Source organism: Silurus aristotelis (genome assembly GCF_946808225.1).
Source record: "Silurus aristotelis genome assembly, chromosome: 6".
NCBI classification, from domain to species: Eukaryota; Metazoa; Chordata; class Actinopteri; order Siluriformes; family Siluridae; genus Silurus; species Silurus aristotelis.
Window position 1 is genome coordinate 4,264,564 of NC_139579.1, and position 21,138 is coordinate 4,285,701.

General features: G+C 37.5%; 1 protein-coding gene across 2 annotated transcripts in view; it reads right to left on the minus strand.

Annotated features, from left to right (window-relative positions):
- Positions 1-1,743: 1,743 nt before the first annotated feature.
- gabbr1b (gamma-aminobutyric acid (GABA) B receptor, 1b) overlaps positions 1,744-21,138 on the minus strand; it is a 127,267-nt gene continuing 107,872 nt past the window's right edge. For both annotated transcript variants that reach the window (XM_083544271.1, XM_083544270.1), the window contains exons 16-24: positions 20,797-20,947; positions 17,141-17,273; positions 16,885-17,001; positions 13,819-13,926; positions 13,504-13,597; positions 12,496-12,623; positions 5,565-5,693; positions 5,275-5,418; positions 1,744-4,058 (exon numbers count right to left, since the gene is read on the minus strand). In XM_083544271.1, coding sequence (XP_083400397.1) covers positions 3,774-4,058; positions 5,275-5,418; positions 5,565-5,693; positions 12,496-12,623; positions 13,504-13,597; positions 13,819-13,926; positions 16,885-17,001; positions 17,141-17,273; positions 20,797-20,947 — 1,289 coding nt within the window. In that variant the 3' untranslated portion in view covers positions 1,744-3,773. The remainder of the gene's footprint in view (positions 4,059-5,274; positions 5,419-5,564; positions 5,694-12,495; positions 12,624-13,503; positions 13,598-13,818; positions 13,927-16,884; positions 17,002-17,140; positions 17,274-20,796; positions 20,948-21,138) is intronic.

Genomic DNA, 21,138 nt, shown 5'->3' on the forward strand with positions numbered 1-21,138 from the left:
GATTAGTACTGTCAGTCACACAGAGACAGGTCTGGGGTAATGAGACGCTCTGGGCTTTTGTGCCAAATTGACCAGCGTGCGTTTGGCGGAATGACATTTGCATGGCCCGTGTGACCTTTTACAGGGGTTCGATGTCAATTCTTTTAAAAGTTGTAATAAATGTGCACTTGAACTTTAAAAAGCAAAGCAGTGTTGTGTATTCGAGCAGGAGCTGTCAATAAAAAAGCTATTCTAAAAGCAATATGAGTTTACAGGCATGAATTAACATTGTACTTGTTTTAACCTAATACCTTACTTTTGTCCATTTTCTATTTTTTTCTCTCTTTCGTTCTCTTTACACATGCGCTCCTGAGGTAACAGTGATGTTGTCCCATACTTCTTTCCAGACCTGCCTAATCCATCCTGATGTCTGTTCTCTTCAATGGGAAACCACTCGCTGAACCTGAGGATGGTTCCACATGAACAGCCTAAAGATCCATGAAGTTGCATCCATGGATGATTTCAATCAAGAACCATTAAAACAGATTTGGACTGTAATTAATATAAACAGTTTGCTGCAATGGCGTAGGGCAACAATTACCATGAAAAGTTGCATTCAAGTGTCAATCAGTTGATAACCTCAACAAGGATGGAACTAAAATGAACGGATATTCAGAGTCACCCAGGTGATGATGGGTTTCCCTCAGAGGTTTTCCTTCCTCTTAAGGTTTTTTCCCCTCATACCATTTCAGGGTTTTTTTTCCCTCAACACTGTTGCCACTGGATCACTCATTAGGAATAAACATATAGGGACTATTTCATAGTGTATTTATACTATATATACATATAGTGACCATTTATTCTATTATTTTATTTATAACTGTAAAGCTGCTATTGTAAAAAAATTTAATTCGCCTTCTTATTTAACTCATGGTGGTCATGGTGGTCCCACCGCTGCGACCCGGGTTCGATTCCCGGTCAGGGAACCATCCCCAGCCACTCTCAGTGCCGGTCCCAAGCCCGGATAAATTGGGGAGGGTTGCGTTAGGAAGGGCATCCAGCGTAAAACATGTGCCAAATCAAACGTGCGGAGGATCCGCTGTGGCGACCGCTAACGGGAGAAGCCGAAAAGAAAGTTTTATTTAACTAATTATTGCATATTATACATATTCATATTATATTAATTGTATTGAATTTAGTTTTTCTTTAATTTAATTCACTTATTTAATTAAAGTTCTTACTTTATTTTATCATTTATTTATAAATATTTCCCTTTTTTCTCCAGTCACTTATTCTTAATTTTTTCTCAACTAATAAATTACTAGTTTATTTACTTTTGTAAATTTTTAAAAATCTTTTTATTTCACTTTATTTACTTAACTTTTTTTTTTCCTAATTTACTTAATATTTAAGTGACTTAATGTCACGTACTTTTTATGTATTTCACTGTTTATTGTTGCCTTCACTCCATTTTTTTTTTGTTTATTAATTTACTTACTTAGTTTATATATTTATTGTTTTTTTCCATTTATTTATTTATTAATTCATCCATTTATTCATACCCATTTTTTAACACTCAAGGTCACTATACAAAACAAAACACACACAAAAAAAAAGAGTAAACATGATGCAAAAGCGAAGCACATGTTCAATAATGACCTGGTAAATAATTGACAAGGACATAAAACACACACTCCAGGTTTGTTTGTCCAAAGAAAATAAAAGTCAAGTGCAAATGCAGTAAAAGACGCATGCCAGCATAGTAAAAAATGTTCTCTTTATTTATTCATAGACACCAATTCTGTTGCATCTCACAGAATCTGAACATCTATCTATAACGGTGAATAGAAATATACTTTTAATAGCACATGGTAATACGACGTACTGTACACACATTAATATCGGGATGTGCGAGAATACAGTTAACATGGACACAATAACGTCCGAATGATAGTAGACGCCAGAAATGCTGCCATCTATGGATGAAAAAAATGATTAAGTATAAAAATTGATTGTGTTCCTCTAGCATAAACATTTCCGTGTAAACTTAAATAAATAACACCGTGTTGCGTTACGCACGGGATCCATTCGGGAGCCGATCCCGTGAGATCCGAGGCGAATCTGAGGCTGTGAGTCGACTGAAAGCTAAAAGTCAAACAGGCCGCGGATCCAAGCTTTCAAAGCACATACTTAGAAAGACCGCACGACGCAAGGAGACAGAGTTCAGAACAGGTAAGTGCTTGCTCAGAAAAAAGTACCTCGAGCCTGGGTTTTTTTTATCTCATCAAAAGTCAGCAAGAAACCACAAAACAAGGATTTGTGCTAAAAGGAAACTGCAAGAAGTTACAGAAAGAAGTGTTGTGTGTTGTTTTATGACTCATGTGACGCCGTCCTACAGCACTCCCCTCTCTTCGCCGGGCCGCAGGGGCTTTTCTGGGGCTGAGGAGGTCTTTATAATATAGAATACCTTTCTAACATTCGCATCGCCGGACTGGATGATACGAAAAGGGTTCTATGCAGGTGATGTTAAGAAGCTAACTGGATTAGGGCGGCTCGTAGATTCAATTCGAAAGCTTTCATGTGTGGGCAGGATAAAAGATTAAAAAAGAAATACAAAATCAATCCAATCACACACTTGCAATTTGCCACAATAGGCTTTTAAAAGCAACATGCAACAGTGCAACATCTGCAAACTCCAGAACATTTACTGCACTGAACTGTGGGAGGTTGAGAGAGACTGCAGCCAAAACCAAAGTATGTCATTTCTGAGCATCCGTTCAGACTAGTTTTAATCAATCGCAAAATATCCTCCAGGAATTTTTTCCATACTTTCTAACAAGGTGCGTATAAGGAGACGGCAAAAACAAAAAAAGACGCAACAATCCGAACAACACATTGCTCACTCGCCGAGAAAGATCAGCACCGTCGTTAAACACACTCCCCCCCCGACAAAAAGCTATAAATGCTTATTATGTTCGATCATTAGTCCTTAAAGGAAAATCGATCCGCCCTCCCGAGGCTACAGCACAGAACAGCTCTGGTGTCTCAACTCGAAAATAGCCGAAAGCGAAAGAAAACACCCGCTAACCTGTTAAACAATGCCACCGAGAGCTGGCCGAATGCTTTCCACGGGTTCATTATGGAACGCTAGCTGCAGGCCCCAAGAAACGAGCAGCGATGTCATGGTAAAAGGACACGGTTGCAATATTTGGATTTCCCTTTTTTCTAATACGCTCTGTGAGAACAAAAAAAAGCCTGATGTGGGGCTGAGGACTCTAATAATCATTGTTCAGGGTGATTCAGCACCAATTCACACCCATCTCTTATATTGTAATATATTATATAAAAAATAAATAAAAAGAAAGAACGAAACAACACTTTCCAACTCCATTAAGACATGCTGAGACATGCTATGTGATCCAGGTAGCTCAGCTATGAAGACGGTAAATGAAAATACCATCAAACCGTGACACCAGACACCTCCTTTCAGAGATTTATGACCCGCTCTTCTGTGGATTGTTCTTTTTTTTCCGAAGAAGGCTATACATGTTCTGCAAGTCACCCAATGTCGGCTTTTCTCAGGCAAGGAGAATTCCCCAAACGCAGCTTCAATGAAAGCGACTTGACATGACATGACGTGCTGAGGTCCAGCTGAGAGTTCCTTCATCTACTTGTTTCGAAATGACGGAACGTACACCAAGACAAGGAACTACTGTAGGTAGATGATGAAACAAATTGGTGCCCCTTCCCCCTTTCAGTTTAGGTATTTTCCTGCCACATGATCTTTTGTTGCATCACTTGTAGAGGAGTTGCAGGCGGCCGGGGTGGCAGTTGTTGCGGCTGATCTTGCTATCGGGCTGGTAAACAATGGTGGAGTTGGAGAAGGTCTGGGGGAGAGAGTGATTGTCCGAGGAGGGAAGAGGGTATCCAGGCGGAGGGAGGAGAGACTTCGGGTCGTTGTGAGAGACTGTAAGTGGAGGGGTGCTGTGATTTAGGTTGGTGGAAGACGGACGCCTTCGGGAGCGCAAGGCTTGACGCTCGGAGAGTTGGTTTCTCAGTTCGGACACACGCTCTTCCTTCTGTTAGGAAAAGCAAACAACAGGGGACAAATGTTCAGCATTGATTTTCAGTGATTCATCATATCCAGGATCCTGAGAACACTGAAGTCGAGGGTTAGGGTGGAATGGAATGGGATTCTAGTCCATTAAAAAGCAACATGCACAAACATTTACATCTAGTGGCAATTTAGCATAGCCAGTGCACCTTCCGGGATGTTTTAAGGAGGTAGAAACTAGATGACCCTGAGGAAACCTATGCGAAAGACTTTGCTTAAGCAGTAACCTTGAAATAAACTTGAATTAAACTGAATTAAATACAATAAAACTCTTTCCTTTACAAATCCTAACTTTGGGGTCAGAACACAGGATTATCCTTGATATGGCACCCCTAGACCAGATTAAGATTCTTGCTCAAGAACAGCACTGGGATTTGAACTAATGACCTTTTTTTTTTTTTATCAGTAGCCCAACGACTTCACACTGTCAGAACCGCTGAGTCACCATGTGCCACAATAGCGTCCTGTGGCAAACGTGTCTGGGGCCTGTCTTGGGCTTTATATTGTTATCGGTCTGATAACACCAGACCCTGGTTTCACTAGTCTTTATACCCGGTGCCTTGCTATAAAACTTTGGGAAAATCTTGTTGTGCATTTACATTTGAAGAATTTGACAGAAGCTATTATTCTGTGACCTACAACTGAGCAGGTGAGATTTAAGGTCCTTGCTCAAGGGCCCAGAATTAGTTTGGTGGTGCTGTGATTTGAACCACTTTTGCATTTGCTTAAGTATAATCCATGATTCATTAACTTTTTTCCCCATCTATTTTCCCAACAGGTTTTCTGATTACATGGTGTTGTCTTGTGCTTTCAAACGTATACCGCGATTTACTCGTTAAGAAGCTCAATTACTTATATATATTCAATCATATGTATTTTACTAACATCATTTTGCCCTGAAAATCACGCAGGTATAAACCCATTCACTGATTCACCATCAGAAAGAGTCCCAAGCATAAGAAAGACTTCTGGGGCTCCATTTTTATCAGCCTTGGTTTATATAACATCACCGAGAGCTGACATTTTGAAAAACACTTTACAATGATATTGCAACAGATTGTAAAGAGTTTCTCTGTCTATATAAAGTTCATTTGCCACACAAGAGTAAAATATCTTATAAAATAAGAACTAAAAAACTGTTGCCGCCTGTTAAAAAAACAAAACAAAAACAAAAAGATCACCTCTTGGATGATCTTCTGCAGCTCTTTGTTTTCTCGCTCCAGCTGGCGGGACTTTTCTTCGTCGTTGTTATTAGTAGACGAGCCAGTCTTCATGGTCTCCTGCTGATCGGATTGCCACTCGCCACGTGTGATCAACCTTCGCATCTACAGCACCATACACAAACACACACACACACATACATACATGCACATAAACCACACATATGTATACAGATATACAAATACGCTATAGGAATACTAATCCTGTACAATATAATACAATAAATACAACCACTGATCCTGAGTCTCACCTTGGGGACGAAGAGCACGACTAGAGTGATGTAGACGGAGAACACGATGGCCAGAGAGGCAAAAGCAAACGAAGCGTCCTGTTTCGAGGACAAGATCATGGTGACCGGCGCTGTAATCATGCACAGGACCTAAAGTGAAAGAGAGCAAGGTGAATCGATAAATATTGACCCATGGTCAGTCATCTCTCTGAACAAACACCATTTCAGCCAAAATGGCAGGAAAACATTAACAGGAGTTGATTTGTTTTTTTGGTGCGGATCATTAGTTATTCGGACAGGACACAAGGTGCTGGACAAACGTCGCTAAATCATCACGCTTTACTGCATCTGTCCACATGGGGCAAAGCTTTAATCCATAAACAGGCAAATAAATATGCATCCTCATCACCACAGTCTGCAACGTCTCCAGAATTAGTTCCGAAATATTCCTTTCTGTGTTATTTATGACTCGAAAAGTAAACGTCCCTACTGTAATGAATGTTTAATTAAAGGAAACATCCACCCGGAACGTCTTCAATATTAATCTTTATAATTAGCATGCAATCCGAGATTTATTGTGCAATGGCTTGAGTTAATTCGTTTTTTTATTTATTTGTTTGTTTAACACTCCTTCTTTGATATATTGCTCTATTTTCTGCTGAACTACCTGCTGATAATGGTGCAGTGGGAATTAACCCCGGTTTCATTCCTACCTAAAGAGAGCGATGCGGCGGCACTTTAGTCCTTAAATCACTACAGCTCTCTGACCTCCTTATCTGGATACTCTGCTCAACCGGATCAGCTTTCAATCATTAAACTTTAATGCTTATACTACTTGCTGGAACATGGCAAGCGATAAAATAATCACATGCACTAATAAAATTTCATTTGAGATGTGGGATTTTTTTTCTTTTACTACTAGGAAACTCCATTGTTAATGCACACGAAACATCACAAACAACAAAACACACTAAACAGACAAACGTCTGTAGACACCTGATGATAAGATGGTTTACTAATAGATTTGTGAACATCACATTCCTAATTTAGTCCCCATTTGCTGTTATAGAAATCTCCACTCTTCTGGGAAAACGTTCCACTAGGTTTTGGAGTGTGCTTGTGGAAAATTTGTGCTGATTCAGCAACAAGGGTGTAAGTAAAGTCAGGTACTGATGTAGGTAAGGTGAGGGGTGCAGTCAGGGTTTACGTTCATCCCAAAGGTGTTTAATAGAGTTAAGGTCAGAGCTCTATAGAAGACAATTTAAGATCTTTCACTCCAACCCATGCACAGGAGAACTGTCATGCTGAAACAGGTTTGGGTCTCCTAGTTCTGGTAAAGGGAATATTAAATGCTACTGCCTGGAGAAGTCAAGTGTCCCCATACTTAGTGTATCAGAGTGACATTTTCCTTTAAATTTCAATCCACTTCTGAAGTTTTTTTTCCCATTATATTCTTCTTTTATTAGAAATAAATATATAAATAATCTGATATTGCCCCGGCAGCCTGTCATCCATCAAAGAATCAGAGCCACGCATTTAATAGCAAGTGCTTCCATAGGATCCAAATTCGGCTCGTTGTATAACAGACAAGCCCGTGGAGCCGAGGCAGAAGATGACAGTGGGGACGAAAAGGAGAGAAGAAGAATCAGTCAGAAAGCACTTGCGTGCTGAAACGCTAGATAAAGCCGGAGCGCAGCAGTGATTTTGACTCAGCATGGTGTTAGCAGCTCAGCAGTTTTCAACTCTTTGAAGTTATAGATTTCAAATAAAGCCCACGGACCCAAACTGTTCACGGGTTGTCTGTGTTTATAGATGAGTAATAGCATCCGCTCAAAACAGAAAATGCCTGTAAAAATTTAAGATCAAAATGTGTCACAAAGCTATGATAAACCATTCAAAGGGTATTTGACATCATGTCGGATTCATTACTAGATTTTATGCCAGGGAATCGAACTCAAGGGCTTGTAACACACACACACACACACACACACACACACACACACACACACACACACACACACACACACACACACACACACACACACACACACATCAGAACACACACTGTACAGATCTTTATATTTACATTCTGACTGAAATAAAACCAATTAAGTATATAAATTCAAAATATGTGCCTGGTTTTTATGCCTCATTTTGGGTCACATGCCTTCATTCTTACTTATTTTAAGATATATCTATTATGTTTTTGTATAAGAAATAGAACACAGGGTTTATTTTCAGGGTTTATGCTGCTTGATTCAAATATCAATTCTTGTATATTAAAAAACACACAAACTTTGTAGCTTTTTATTATTATTTTTAATTTTGTTCAACTTTTATATATATATATATATATATATATATATATATATATATATATATATATATATATATATATATAAAATAATAATTTCTTGTGTATTTCACATCAGCCATTTCTTTACTTACCTCTTTTTGTCTCTGCCTTATATTAATAAAGCAAAAAAGGTTGCCACGTTACTGAAATTAGCACAAATTTCATTTTTTTGTGATTTTCCCTCTCGGATAAATCAACTGATTTATTTATCTTTCTTTAATATATATATATATATATATATAAAAAAATAAAACAAATAAAAATACAGTACGGAGAACTGAATCCACATTAAATTTATGGATGACAAAAAGGTCTTAACCCCTTCAGGAGCCCAATTCAGAAAAAAGAGGAAAGAAGTATCTCTATCACTCGTTATTAGGATAGTAAAAGCTAATGCATTTAATGAAGCTAATAACTGTATATCACTGGGGTTATACTGTGTTGCCTGCTGTGCTTTTACACATAGAGCAACAATATTTCTTTTAGCTGCATAACATTATCATTTTTAGTATGTAGTTTATCAGAATTCCAGTCACAGTTACCAGTTCCAGCCTCACTAGTCTACTTAGATTGTAGTTAAACAGCACTTATTGATTTGGTTCCCTTTAATTGAGGTGATGTCATAAAGGTTTTCTGTGATTGTACTGAAAAGTTCCTGAACTGAGTTCAGTATGGAGAATCTCCAGCGCAGCTTAAAAGACTCATTTAAAAGACATATATTATAAGGATATAGATGTTGTATGTAAAGGAGTTTTATGGTTCTTTATTCTGAAAGTTTGATAAATTGTGCACAATGAATTTAATTGTGTAATAAATGCATTTAGGGTGATATTCCTATATTAAATGTGTTGACTGCAAACTCGCAAACATCCTAAACCATCTAGAGACGTACCAGTGCCAATTGGATCCCACTGCATGTGTGGAGTTTGACATTGGACTTCCTGAAGTGTTTAAAGGCTCTGGCATGGAGAAGCTGATGCTGGATCTGTGATGATCACAAATGTTGAGCTCAGTAGCTCCTACTTTTATACCAAAGACTGTTGAAAGAACATTTACTTATAATCTTATACTCCAGTGCTCATGTTAGTTCTCTCTCTCCAGTGTTCTGTATTGTTGAAAGATTTATGATCAAACTCTTGATGTCACCCAAATGAGGATGGGTTCCCCTTTTGAGTCTGGTTCCTCTCAAGGTTTCTTCCTCATAACATCTAAGGGAGTTTTTCCTTGCCACAGTCACCACGGCTGCTCATCAGGGATAAATGCACACCATTCACCTTCACTGTTGATTTCTGTAAAGCTGCTTTGAGACAATGTCTGTTGTGAAAAGCGCTATAGAAATAAACTTGACTTGACTTGACTTGACTGCTCTGAGAATATTTCTTACTCATCCAGTGACAGTAGCTGAAGCAGAAAGGAGCTTTTCAATAATCAATGGGGAAGATGTTGGATCATGACCTGGTTCACTCGGGTAGTCATTCAAGATAGAACCACCATTGCCAGGTGGTGGTATCTACTTATCACCAACAAACAGTCCAGCATCAGTTCACCATCAAGCAGAACATTTAGAGAGGAATAGATGATGGATGAAACTCCAGACTCGAACTCGCCACAGGACCCGTGACTTTATTTGTGTGATTTTTTTGAAGAAAGGTTTTGAGCTCATGATAATTCCAATCAATATCAATCAGTGTTTGACTCATTAATATAATCTATTAATAGATTGTTGTGCTGAGATTAACATTCGTGTCTTTTCACATAAACTGGGAACATTAAGCAAAAGTCTTGTGTTAAAAATTATAATAGGAGCATTATAGCCGTAATAAATCATAGTACTTTGGATACTTAAGTACATTCGAAGGCAAATACTTTTGTACTTTTACTCAAGTGAAAGTTTAAAGGGACACTTTTACTGTTACTAGAGTCATATTTTACTGTGTAGCTCTACTTTAACCCAAGTGCATTCTTTGTGTACTTCGTCCACCACCATATACTACAAAACGTGTTCACCTAATGATTTTAAAACCCTCTGCCTCCTTACTAATCAGAAATACACATTCAAACGCATTAACTGTTGATTTATGCAAAGAGTTTATGAAAGATTCAGGGTTGCCAGATTAGAAAATCCACAGTTCGAAACGTAACCAAATGACATCGAAAGTAAATTATATTTAATAAAACCAAACGATTAAATGCGTAGATATCAAAAGACTATTGCAACCCATGTAGAGAGGTGTGCTTTTCACTAATAACAGATGTCAGTGTTTACTGGAAGATCTACCTATTAAAAGAAAATAAATCATGCTATCGAGTCTTACGCAAATCCGGTTATTACATTCCTCCCTAACCAGGTACGCATGGGTTTTTCCGCTGCGCAGCTACTGTATTTTTCGCCAACAACTTTCCAACCCACAAATTCTTTTAAATTATTATTTTTTTTAACAGTTTGACCACTCGTGATATTTTGTTACTCATCACCGTGACCTTTACATGAACATACACATGCGATATGCTCGTTTGGACGTAAATCAAAAGCTTTTTTTTTTCGTTTTGGTAAACAGATCGGTTTCCTGTCACACAAGCTTATTACAGTCAGCTTCGCTTTTATCCACGAGTGACTTTTGCCGTTCTGACACGACAGAGTCGATCCTTAAAAATGTTCCATTTATGGAATCGCTCGCACATTAAATTGCATTTAACGAAACGGTGTTCAGTGCCGCATAGACTGAATTCGCTCCTTACTGATTACAACATGTAATTATCAATATACTGAGGTTTGCTGCGAGGAGACGTGTTTTTTTAGCACTTTCCTGGTTTCTCCGTAGCATGACAAACTGTGCGTGTGTGTACGTGCCTTTGCAAATGTGTTTGTTTTGGTATTATTAACTTCAAAAGTGAGAAACCACGAAGGCTGAAGAAGGAATAGTTTCTGTAACGTAAGTGTTAACAGAAACTAACTTTCATCTATTTACACAATAATTTAACAATAAACCACAAAGCTTTTTGATGATGGATGTGGTGTCATTAATAGCGAACAACGTGGTATAAAAAAAATCAAATACTATATTATAGGAAAATTGTCAAATTTTGTTGTTTAATTCAATATATATATATATTACATATGAACCCATATACAAATTTACTTAAGGAAATCATGAAAAATGCGATGAGAAGTGATGTTTTAATCTTTGCAGCTTCGGAGGTCTAAGAGTTAAAGGAATGTTAACACGAGACTTCCTTCTTGCTGATGAAATGAGAAATTCTCATCTGAAGCGAGACAGATCCTGCAGTGAAAGACGTATTTTTGCATTTTCATCACTTTGTGAAACTTTAATCGCTTTAATGTTTCGCCCGAAACTACAGCCTTTTATTCGGTATTCAAGAGGGTGAAAATATTACATTAGGCCATGCTCACTCGAGGCAACAACCAGCGCACATTTTACAACTAATCTTCTGAGATGTGGCTAATTTTAAAAAGTGCTGCCGTTAGCATTCCTTTTTTTTTTTTCTTTTTTTATCAGAGAAAAATATTTTCAAAAGCCAAGAATTTTTTTTTTTTCAAAAAAGCATCCAGTATAGTTTTTTTTAAACCTTAGTAACAACAGAATAAGGCTGAATATATTAGTATTTTTACCAGAGGTGATAAAATGACAACCAAGGTTTTTTTTAGAGGCAACTTTGGGCAACCAAGTTTAAAAATCATATATTGTGATTTCTGGATTTTTTTTTTTTTTGATTATGTCTCTCACAGTGGACATGCACCTACGATGACAATTTCAGACCCCTCCATGATTTCTAAGTGGGAGAACTTGCAAAATAGCAGGGTGTTCAAATACTTATTTTCCTCACTGTATATATATATATATATATATATATATATATATATATATATATATATATATATATATATATATATATATATATATACACACACACACATGAGATTAGTAGATATATATATATATATTTTTTTTTTTTTTCAATGTTCATCTTGACTCCTTGAAGTTGTCTGATGCTATATAACCTGTACCATTTATCTTTCTTGATTTTGATTTTAATATGATTATAGTAATAAGTGAAATATAGTGTTTAAAGTTTTAGTTATATACTTAAATAATGTTAATATATTTAGCAATTCATGTGCAATAATTGTAGTGCAATAATTATAATAACAATAACAATAGTTACATGTACAATAACTTGTATAACTATCATTGCAGTCTGACTATTTCTGCCATCTCTTTAACTGCTACTACACATTTTATACAGTATATTTCAATAAGATTGGAAACTAATTAATTGTACAGCATCTATACTTAATATATAACTTAATATGTATAATATATTTTAAATTTCGTACATTTTATTTTACTTTAATTTTTAATTACATTTTACTGTGAGCGACTGCAACCCAACAACTTCCCTGTGGGATCAATTAAATATTCCTAAAACAACATGTCGACTCCGATAAAGATATAAAGCCTTAAAATCTTAACCGAATCCACTTCCTTTTCTGGGTAGACAGATTGAGAGGCACAGTGAATTATAATTTTTTTATTTTTTTTTGAGACGGAGAGACAGGCAAGCTGAGGGACTCACCGAGACATTATAGATGGCCATTCCCACGGCTCGGTGGTCGTTTATCTTCTCTGTAGAGATAGATTTGGTCTCGTAGGCAAGGAAGATGCCAAGCAGCAGCAATAATCCCTTGTAGCCATAAACCACACCTGGAACAGCAAAGACACAACAAGGTTATACAGACAAAATAAACATGTGTTGTTTTATAATAGTGGTACTAAAAATGTTATCCATACACAGTCTGACAAAAAAAATCTGAAAATCAATCCAAATCTTGGCCCAGCCGTTTTTTTTTTTTAGATGTACATATAATGATAATTCCACAACAGAGCTTGAGAGACGTATAGTTCCATATTAATCTTTATGGTAATTCAGATTCCTGTTCTCAAGGTCACTGCCACAAGAGTTGAAGATTCATTTGTTTTATTAGTGTGAAATATTACATGAAATAAAAAACCTGGGGATGTTTGGCCGAGGCTCAATACTGCACATGGGGAATGAAGGCTAGATGAGCTTCTGTAGCTCAAATTTCTGAAGAAGTTAATGCTGTTGATGCTCGATGGGTCAGAACTGTTTTGGCAGCAAAAGGGGGACCAACACACTATTAGGCAGGTGGTCATAATGTTATGTCTGATCGGTATCTACTTAAAGTATTTTGAATAAAGATGTGCATTAGAGTTATTAGTATTTTGCTGTGACTTTCATTTCATGGTTTAATTTTAGAAAATGAAAATAAACTAGTAGTCTTGTTTAAACCACTACAACTCTGACCAGGCAGTTACTAAGGAGGAATGAATGAATACAGTAAAGTCTTAACTGACCACCCTCTATCATGAAAAGTAACAGCTTCCCATTTGGATGACATTTTTCCTTGCATCCCAAAGCACAGGTCTCGTCTTAACCAAATGCCTTCCTGGGGAAAAAAAATCGCAACCTATCCTGCACCTCCTATTCGTATCTGCATTATTATTCATTTACGAATAATGTGTTCATATTCGTATCCGAATATTCTCGTGCATGTGTCCTTACCGAGCCATGTGTTCATCTTCTCAGAGCTGCAGTGCTCCAGTAGAGGCTCGATCAACACGTCTAAGTCTTCTTTCGGCGCCTCTCTTGTGAACTTCTGCTCAAAAGGTGCAATCCAGCAACAACACGCACAGAGAGAGAGAGAGAAGGAGAGGGAAAGAAAAAGGGAATTTCCATTTTATTTCCATTCGATTCATCTCCCTGATATGTTTATCCATAGAAAATTTACTCTCTGGCAGCCCTGTGATTTAAACCTATCTATTTCTGCAACGACACACAAACATGCTGCATGTCGTGAGAAGTTTTGCACTGCCCTACCTCCTCCGTGATGTGCAGCGGATCCACAATCTGCCAGATCATGAGGGACAGGACGTCAATAACCAGAAGCACACCGACTGTAGCGTAGAGCTTCCAGGGCTCCAAATGCTGCAGGCATACACAAAGACCAACAAGTCACCTTTACTCATAGGCAGCAAACACTCGAGGAGACAGGAAAGGATTTATGACCCTATAACCAGTGTGTCCAAGGAGAACTTGGGGAGAAAACAAGTGGGCCATTACGGCGAAGCCGGGTACAGAGTGTAGATCTTATACGGGTGTCAGACTTCAATTGAAAGCATTACTCTTTTACAGAGTCAATGACTTCTGTTCACGTTATATATTATAGATAGCTTTGTTGGTGACAAACAAAAGCCATCTCAAGGAAGAGATCAAGGTTTAGTAGATGACAGTTGGTTTAGGCTGAAGCTTTCATTTCACAAAATAAGAAACAACTGATCTGTGACTGGCTATAGAGACTATAGAGTTTAATATTAAAGCAGTCAGGCAAATCAAATGCACTGGCTGGAATGTGTTTACTTTCTGCTAAGATGCAACTTATACAGTATAATGACGATCGACCATCTTATGCATAAATGCACCTGAATTAAACGCATTTGCTTTAGTCAGTGGTGCTAAATTTTTCTACCTTGTTTTTCATACAGTTCCTGTTCCTGAGGAACAAACACAAAATGCATTGTTGATTTTTGATAAGGCACACAATAAATATAGATAATGGAATTTGGGTATAAATCAATTTCTATTCTCACATTCTTGTAAATAAATGGTCTGATACCAAATATCCCATTGGTGGACGGTATTTGTACTTTATCGGAGCATTTTCATTTGGGGAAACTTTGACTTTACTACATTTTAATGTGTAAATCTTCATTGTTTAAGTTGTTGGTGAACGAAGTACACAAACCATGTAGTTGAGTAAAAGTAGAGTTAAAATATGAGCTCCCTTTAAACTTTCACTTGAGTAAAAAAACAAAAGTATTTGCTTTCAAATGTACTCCAGTATCCAAAGTGCTATGATTTATTATGGCTATAATGTTCTTATTATCATTTTTGTCATAATCAACTCAGTTTATGTGAAAAGACTCTTTTACTCTCAGCACACCAGTCTACTAGAATGAAATTAATGAGACAAACACTATTTGATGTCTGTTCAAATTATAATGAGCCCAAAACCTTCTTTTCAACTACTAAAAACAATCATGCAAATTAGGCCACGGGTGTTTTGACAAGTTCGAGTCAGGACTGATTTCGCATGTACTGTAGTTGTAGTAAATGAAAGATATTACTTTTCCCCAAATGGCAATACTTGAGTAAAGTACAGATATAAAAAAAAGCCACTTAAATACAGTAAGAAATTACATTTACTTCGTTACTGTCAACCAATTTTGCAGGGTCAGTTACAATACAGCGCCCCTGGAGCACAAAGAGTTAAAGGCCTTACTGAAGAGCCCAAGAGCTGTAGCTTGGCGATACTGGGGCTTAAACCCCCTGACCTTCTGATCAGTAACACAGAGCTTTAATCACTGAGCTTTTAATCCAGAACACTGCAGAGAAACAATAGCATTCCTTGAAATTTTAAAGTGAGAACATGTCACAAAACCACTAGTATAACCCCTCAATTCTGGTGACAGTGTGTGTGGAGTACGGCGTCTCTAACTGCATGTCTGTACCTGTAACTATAGATAATGGAACACTGAACTGCATCAATTATTAAAAAATAGTTCCCATAGTTTGGTCATTTTTATGCATAGATACTATTGTATTTTAGCAATTTTACTCCAGTGACCATTTTTACTTATACTGGAGTGGATTTGCGTTGATACTTAACTACATCGCCCACTGTAACATTTTATACCCGGTGAACTCATTGTATGATTCAAACCTACTGTACGCTTTCAGATTATTGAACGGAATAACTGTGAATAACTGATGTTTTACAAATAAAAGGAAAGCAAATTGTGAACTCAGCAAAATAAATCAAAAGGGAAATCATTTTCCTTCAACAAAGCAACCTGATGAAACTTTGTAGGACCTTCAAACCACTTCTTCAGTAGTGAGCGTGAAAATGAATTGACTGAACTAGAGCATCTCACATCTGCGAGCACTAAGCACCGAGGTTCATTCAAGATAATGTTCTGGAATCAGGGGCATCACAGAGAATTCGATTTAACTCCATTGGTGTCAGCTGCTGGAATGAATTATTTTGGCATTTGAACATGTTTTACAACGTATTGATTAAGTAAATTTTTGTATTCTTTGCTTTTCTCAATACAGGATACTTGTCAGAGATACTCAAACATACTGTAACAAATGTCACCCCTTTTAAATTGACATTTTCTCGTGAATCCTTGAACAGAATATATATGATGCACTTCCATCGATTGCATTGTGCAGTATGGATCATCATCATCATCATCATCATCATCATCATCATCATCAGTATCCTCATTAAGCTTAGAGCACTCTGCATATTCTAATCCCCCCCCCAGAAAAACAGGCAGACGCTCATTTATATTCACTAATGGTTTCTTATCACAAAAAAATATCCTCTGTTTTTCTGATTCAGCTTATCTCCCCTCTCTTTCTTTTATTCAGGTACCCAAGAAATTACACGTATCTGCTCACTGGGGAGTGTTAACGGGAAAGTGGGTGTGTTGATGTGGGTTTTTGCAAAACGATGAAGAGAATCGTTTTAGCCAGAGCTAAAGTGTCGTTGAGTTTTGGCCCGTGCGATAAATGGTTCATTTAGGAGTATTCAAGGGCGTCTGGAGACCTATTTCTCTGAGGTCAGCAAGAGAGATGAGGGCTAAAGTGATGAAATGAGGAAGAGAGAGAGACCTGTTTTACTTATGAACGATAGGGACATCTGAGACAAAGAGAGAGTACTTATTTTCATTTAATTATATAATCTAATCATAATGATCACATAATTTCAAAATGTTTTTACAGAAGCAGGAGCATTATCACATTTATAATGAACAGCTTAGCATTTTGCAGCTTAGATCTTCACCATTAACCCCTGTGTAAAAGGTGCAGAACATTTACCTTCCGCTTGTCTTTCTTTTCATCCTTCTTGGTGAAAACCGTGTGCACCCACCAGATCTTTGTAAACATGCTGCCATAAGCCAGACTGAAACCAAGCCCAAGCAGCCACAAGCGGAACTGGAAAAGAAGCGACCTTTTCAGTATTCAAGAAACATACTTTAAGGATAGACTTTTTCATGCTTGTTAAAAAAAACTTTGATGTATCCTACATTTCAACCCCCTGTTTTACAATTTCCCATCATGCCCTTGGGTGTACCTGGCACACTACAGGAAATTGCGAGCGACGGACGTGAAGCCCGTCGATCCCCAAAGGAAAGACTGCAGCTAGTGCCATCATACAGCCCACGGCTGTCATGTTGTTCAGGTACGGCTGCGAGTTCTGAATGTACCTATGGGAATATTTACAAGAGAAACTCCATTAATGAATAAAAACAGGATGCGCTTCATTTATCGGCAGAGACACCTTATAGTTTCATACACAGGTCTTGTACGAGAACATCTGGGAGACTTTGTACATTTTGATGTCTCATCAGTTGACCAGTGACGGAGAACGCTTGAGAAACAGGATGGCATCTGAATGCTTTATTATTAAGCGACAGCTATGAATGTTTATTTTACATTTGCTCGTTCAGGCAGATGCTTTCATTGAATCAGATTTAATGAAAAGGCACGTAGAAATGACTTCCCTTTTTTATTTATACTTTCAATTAACAAATGAACTTGGGATAGAAAACGAGGACTGATAAAAACAGATTGCTTTCCCTATCAACTTCAATATGATGTTGTTTAAAGGTAATAGTTGCATAATTAAAAATAAATGTGGTTAAGGCTAATTTGAGAATATACAAATTATATACAAAGCAGGCAATTATTTAAATAAACAACTAATAGCAGTTTTCACAATATCCTGAGGCTGACTTAATGGTTCTAGTCGTAATTATCATTTTCATTTGCAATCACTGCAGAGTTTTATTCATTTAAATATCATTAAAATGTATCTTCCAAACTGTGTTTTGGGTGCATTTGGTCAAAAACAGTAACTTGGGTCTGTTTGTTGCCAAATCTTACAAAAAACTAACTAAACTTCAAAATGTAGACACTTGTTATTAAGACATTCTAAGTTGACCCAGATCAGGGTTCAAATCCATTGTCTGGACACAATACATACAGTATATACAGTATTTTACAAACGTGAGTACACCCCTTACATTTCAGCAACCATTTTAGTGTCGGGGACGATACTATAGAAAAGTAACTTGAATATATATTAGTGTTGTCAATGTGCGGTTTGAATAGCAGTACAGATTTACTGTCCTCTAAACGTACATCCATTAATGTCAACAAATGTGAGTGCACCCTCAGTAAAAATTGTGTCTTTTGTGAGACATTGTTTAAGTCTGTCTTTGTCTATCTAAATGTTTTGTGATAACTTCATTCTGGGAATTAACTCTAAATGAATTTCTGTAGTTGGATAATCCGGCTATAGTTCTAAATTTATGCAATATCATGTGTAATCCGTAGTGCAGCAGTTTGTTCTGTTGTCTTTATGTCTCTAACAAAGCCAATGATGGATTCTTTCAGAAAATCCAATGTAAATATGATGAAAAACTAAAGACAATGCAAGAATGAGACATCAAAAATCTGTCTGGATTGTCCAGAAACTATTCAAACAATATTTTTAATGGCATTGCTAAGGAAGTCATTTTATTACTGCGATGCATTTATTCTCCAAAACCCTGGAAATGTATTTCAGCAGCCTACAAATCCTTTCACGCAAGAATGAAGTGGACAAATGGCCATCTTGGGGATGTACTGCTATAGAAAAAAATAATCAACATCAGGTTTTTGTGATGTGGCATAAAGATGGATATTTTCCATCCATCCATCCAATCGAATCCAATTCAATCTATTTTTATTTATTTTCTACACTGTTCATTCTAAAAAGGTTTGCAGAACTTCAACTTAGGATCTTGGGAAACACCAGAAATTGAATGTCAACCAACAAAGAAGGGGCACATACATTCAAGATTCAGGATTTTTTTTTCTCACAGAGTTATATGCAGAATAGATTTACTTGCAGTAAAATGAACCCCCAATTGCACAAATACATACAATTTGGAAATGCCAATCAGAAAGCATGTTTTTGGATTGAGGAAGGAAACCGGAGTACCCATGGGATTTCAAACCTCCAAACCGAGTTTTGAGACCAAAATCTTTCATTCATTAATAGTCATCCCCTCACCAGCTCCTGCTTTTTTATCTGTTTTAAAGTTAATAAAATTTAAAGTGCAGCTTGTCATAATCCCACAAGAGCTTCAGTTTTGGAGATGCTCTGACCCAGTCATCTAGCCATCACAATTTGTTAAACCCGCTCAAATCCTGAAGCTCGCCCATTTTTCCTGCTTCTAACACGTCAACTTTGCGGGCAAAATGTTTACTTGCTGCCTAATAAATCCCACCCACTAACAGGTGCCATGGTGAAGAGATAATCAGTGATATTTACTTCACCTGTCATAATGTTATAATGTTAAATGTTGTGAAATGTTCATAGTAACCAATCATAAAAAAGCAGCCCCTCAACAGCTTTTTTCTCAGTTTTTTGCGGCAAATAAAAAGAAAAATTCAGCTTGTCGTATCTCAAAGCGCTTCGTCCTGAAGACTTACAGTCCTAAAAAGTAACAGCTTTACCACTGACTAATGCAAAATGCTGACAATGGAGACTCCTTCCAAATCTGTTACATGGAAACACAATGCGAAACATCAACAGTGATCGATAAATAAACCTTCATCACGTCTGATTGCGGTTTGATATTTGCCTTTTCCAGCGAACTTCGTTACAAACCGAGAGTTCATCTAAATGCTTTTCCAGCGCCAACCCGCTGCAATGCAGTTGCTATCGAGCCGAAACCACAGGATGTGAAAGACTCAAAACATTGTCTTGAATATTGCAAAATAGATAAAGGCCGGAAAGGGGTGTGTGTGTGTGTGTGTGTGTGTGTGTGTGTGTGTGTGTGTGTGTGTGTGTGTGTGTGTGTGTGTGTGTGTGTGTGGGGGTGTAGGAGTGAAACTGGGGAGTGCTGTATTAATTCTGTGCCTTTGTTTTTTTTTTTTTTTCAAGGAAATAAACAAACCTGCAAGTCAAATGTTGCATCAGATACAAACCGAGTTGAAATGAGTTCGGCCAGGCATCGGCGCTGAACGCCAATCAGATTTAAATCAGCGTAGGCCTTTTCTTTTTTTTCCCTTTTTTTTTTTTTTTAGAGCTGGCACACATGAACATGCTCTTAGAGACACACACACACACACACACACACACACACACACACACACACACACACACACACACACACACACACACACACACACAGAACCAAGGCCTGCAAAAGTTATCTGGGGTTTGGGTGATATCTCAAGTCACTTAGTCGAAATGAAAAGGGAGATTTCACACACACACACACACACACACACACACACACACACACACACACACACATACACACACACACACACACACACACACACACACACACACACACACACACACACACACACACACACACACACACAAAGAAATCTGAATGCAGTTATCACAAGTACACTGCGTACTTAGTATGCGTATCATGCACTTAATATTCTGAATCTATCAGCCACACTTACTCGGCTCTGCACGCTCCTGTGCACACTGCATCACTATCTAATGCATACATATGTGAAAGAGACTGTGGCTCTGGCTATTAACTAGCGCAGATGGAACATCTGAAGTCCTCTCCATCTTATTCAATCTCATTCACTCACGTGCCCTCTTCTGCTACTATTTCTGGCTGCACAGAGACCCAGACGGAATGAAAATGGACCGTTCTGACTCTTGCTTTTCTTTTTTTTTCTTTTTTTTATATGGAATCCAGCACACACCTGACGTTGCTGTTGTAAATGTTGAACGTGAGACACACGATGCCCAATAAGATGCCCAGTCCAGCAAACACCGAGACAGACACAAAGAGCTTCTGAGACAGGAATCTGAATTTCCGGATCACCACCGTCTGATCCGCCGGGGGACCTGGGCCTGAAACAGGAGGAGACATGAAGAATAAAAAAGAGAGATGATAAAAACAGTAACCAAAAAAAGAGAGAAAAAATTTGTCGGGAATAGAAAGCAATGAGTTGAAAATAAAAAAAGACGAAGAGAAAAATTAGAACAGAATAGAAGAAAAGAACAAAGAAGAGTAGAGCATAGAGGAAGATGAGATGAAAATA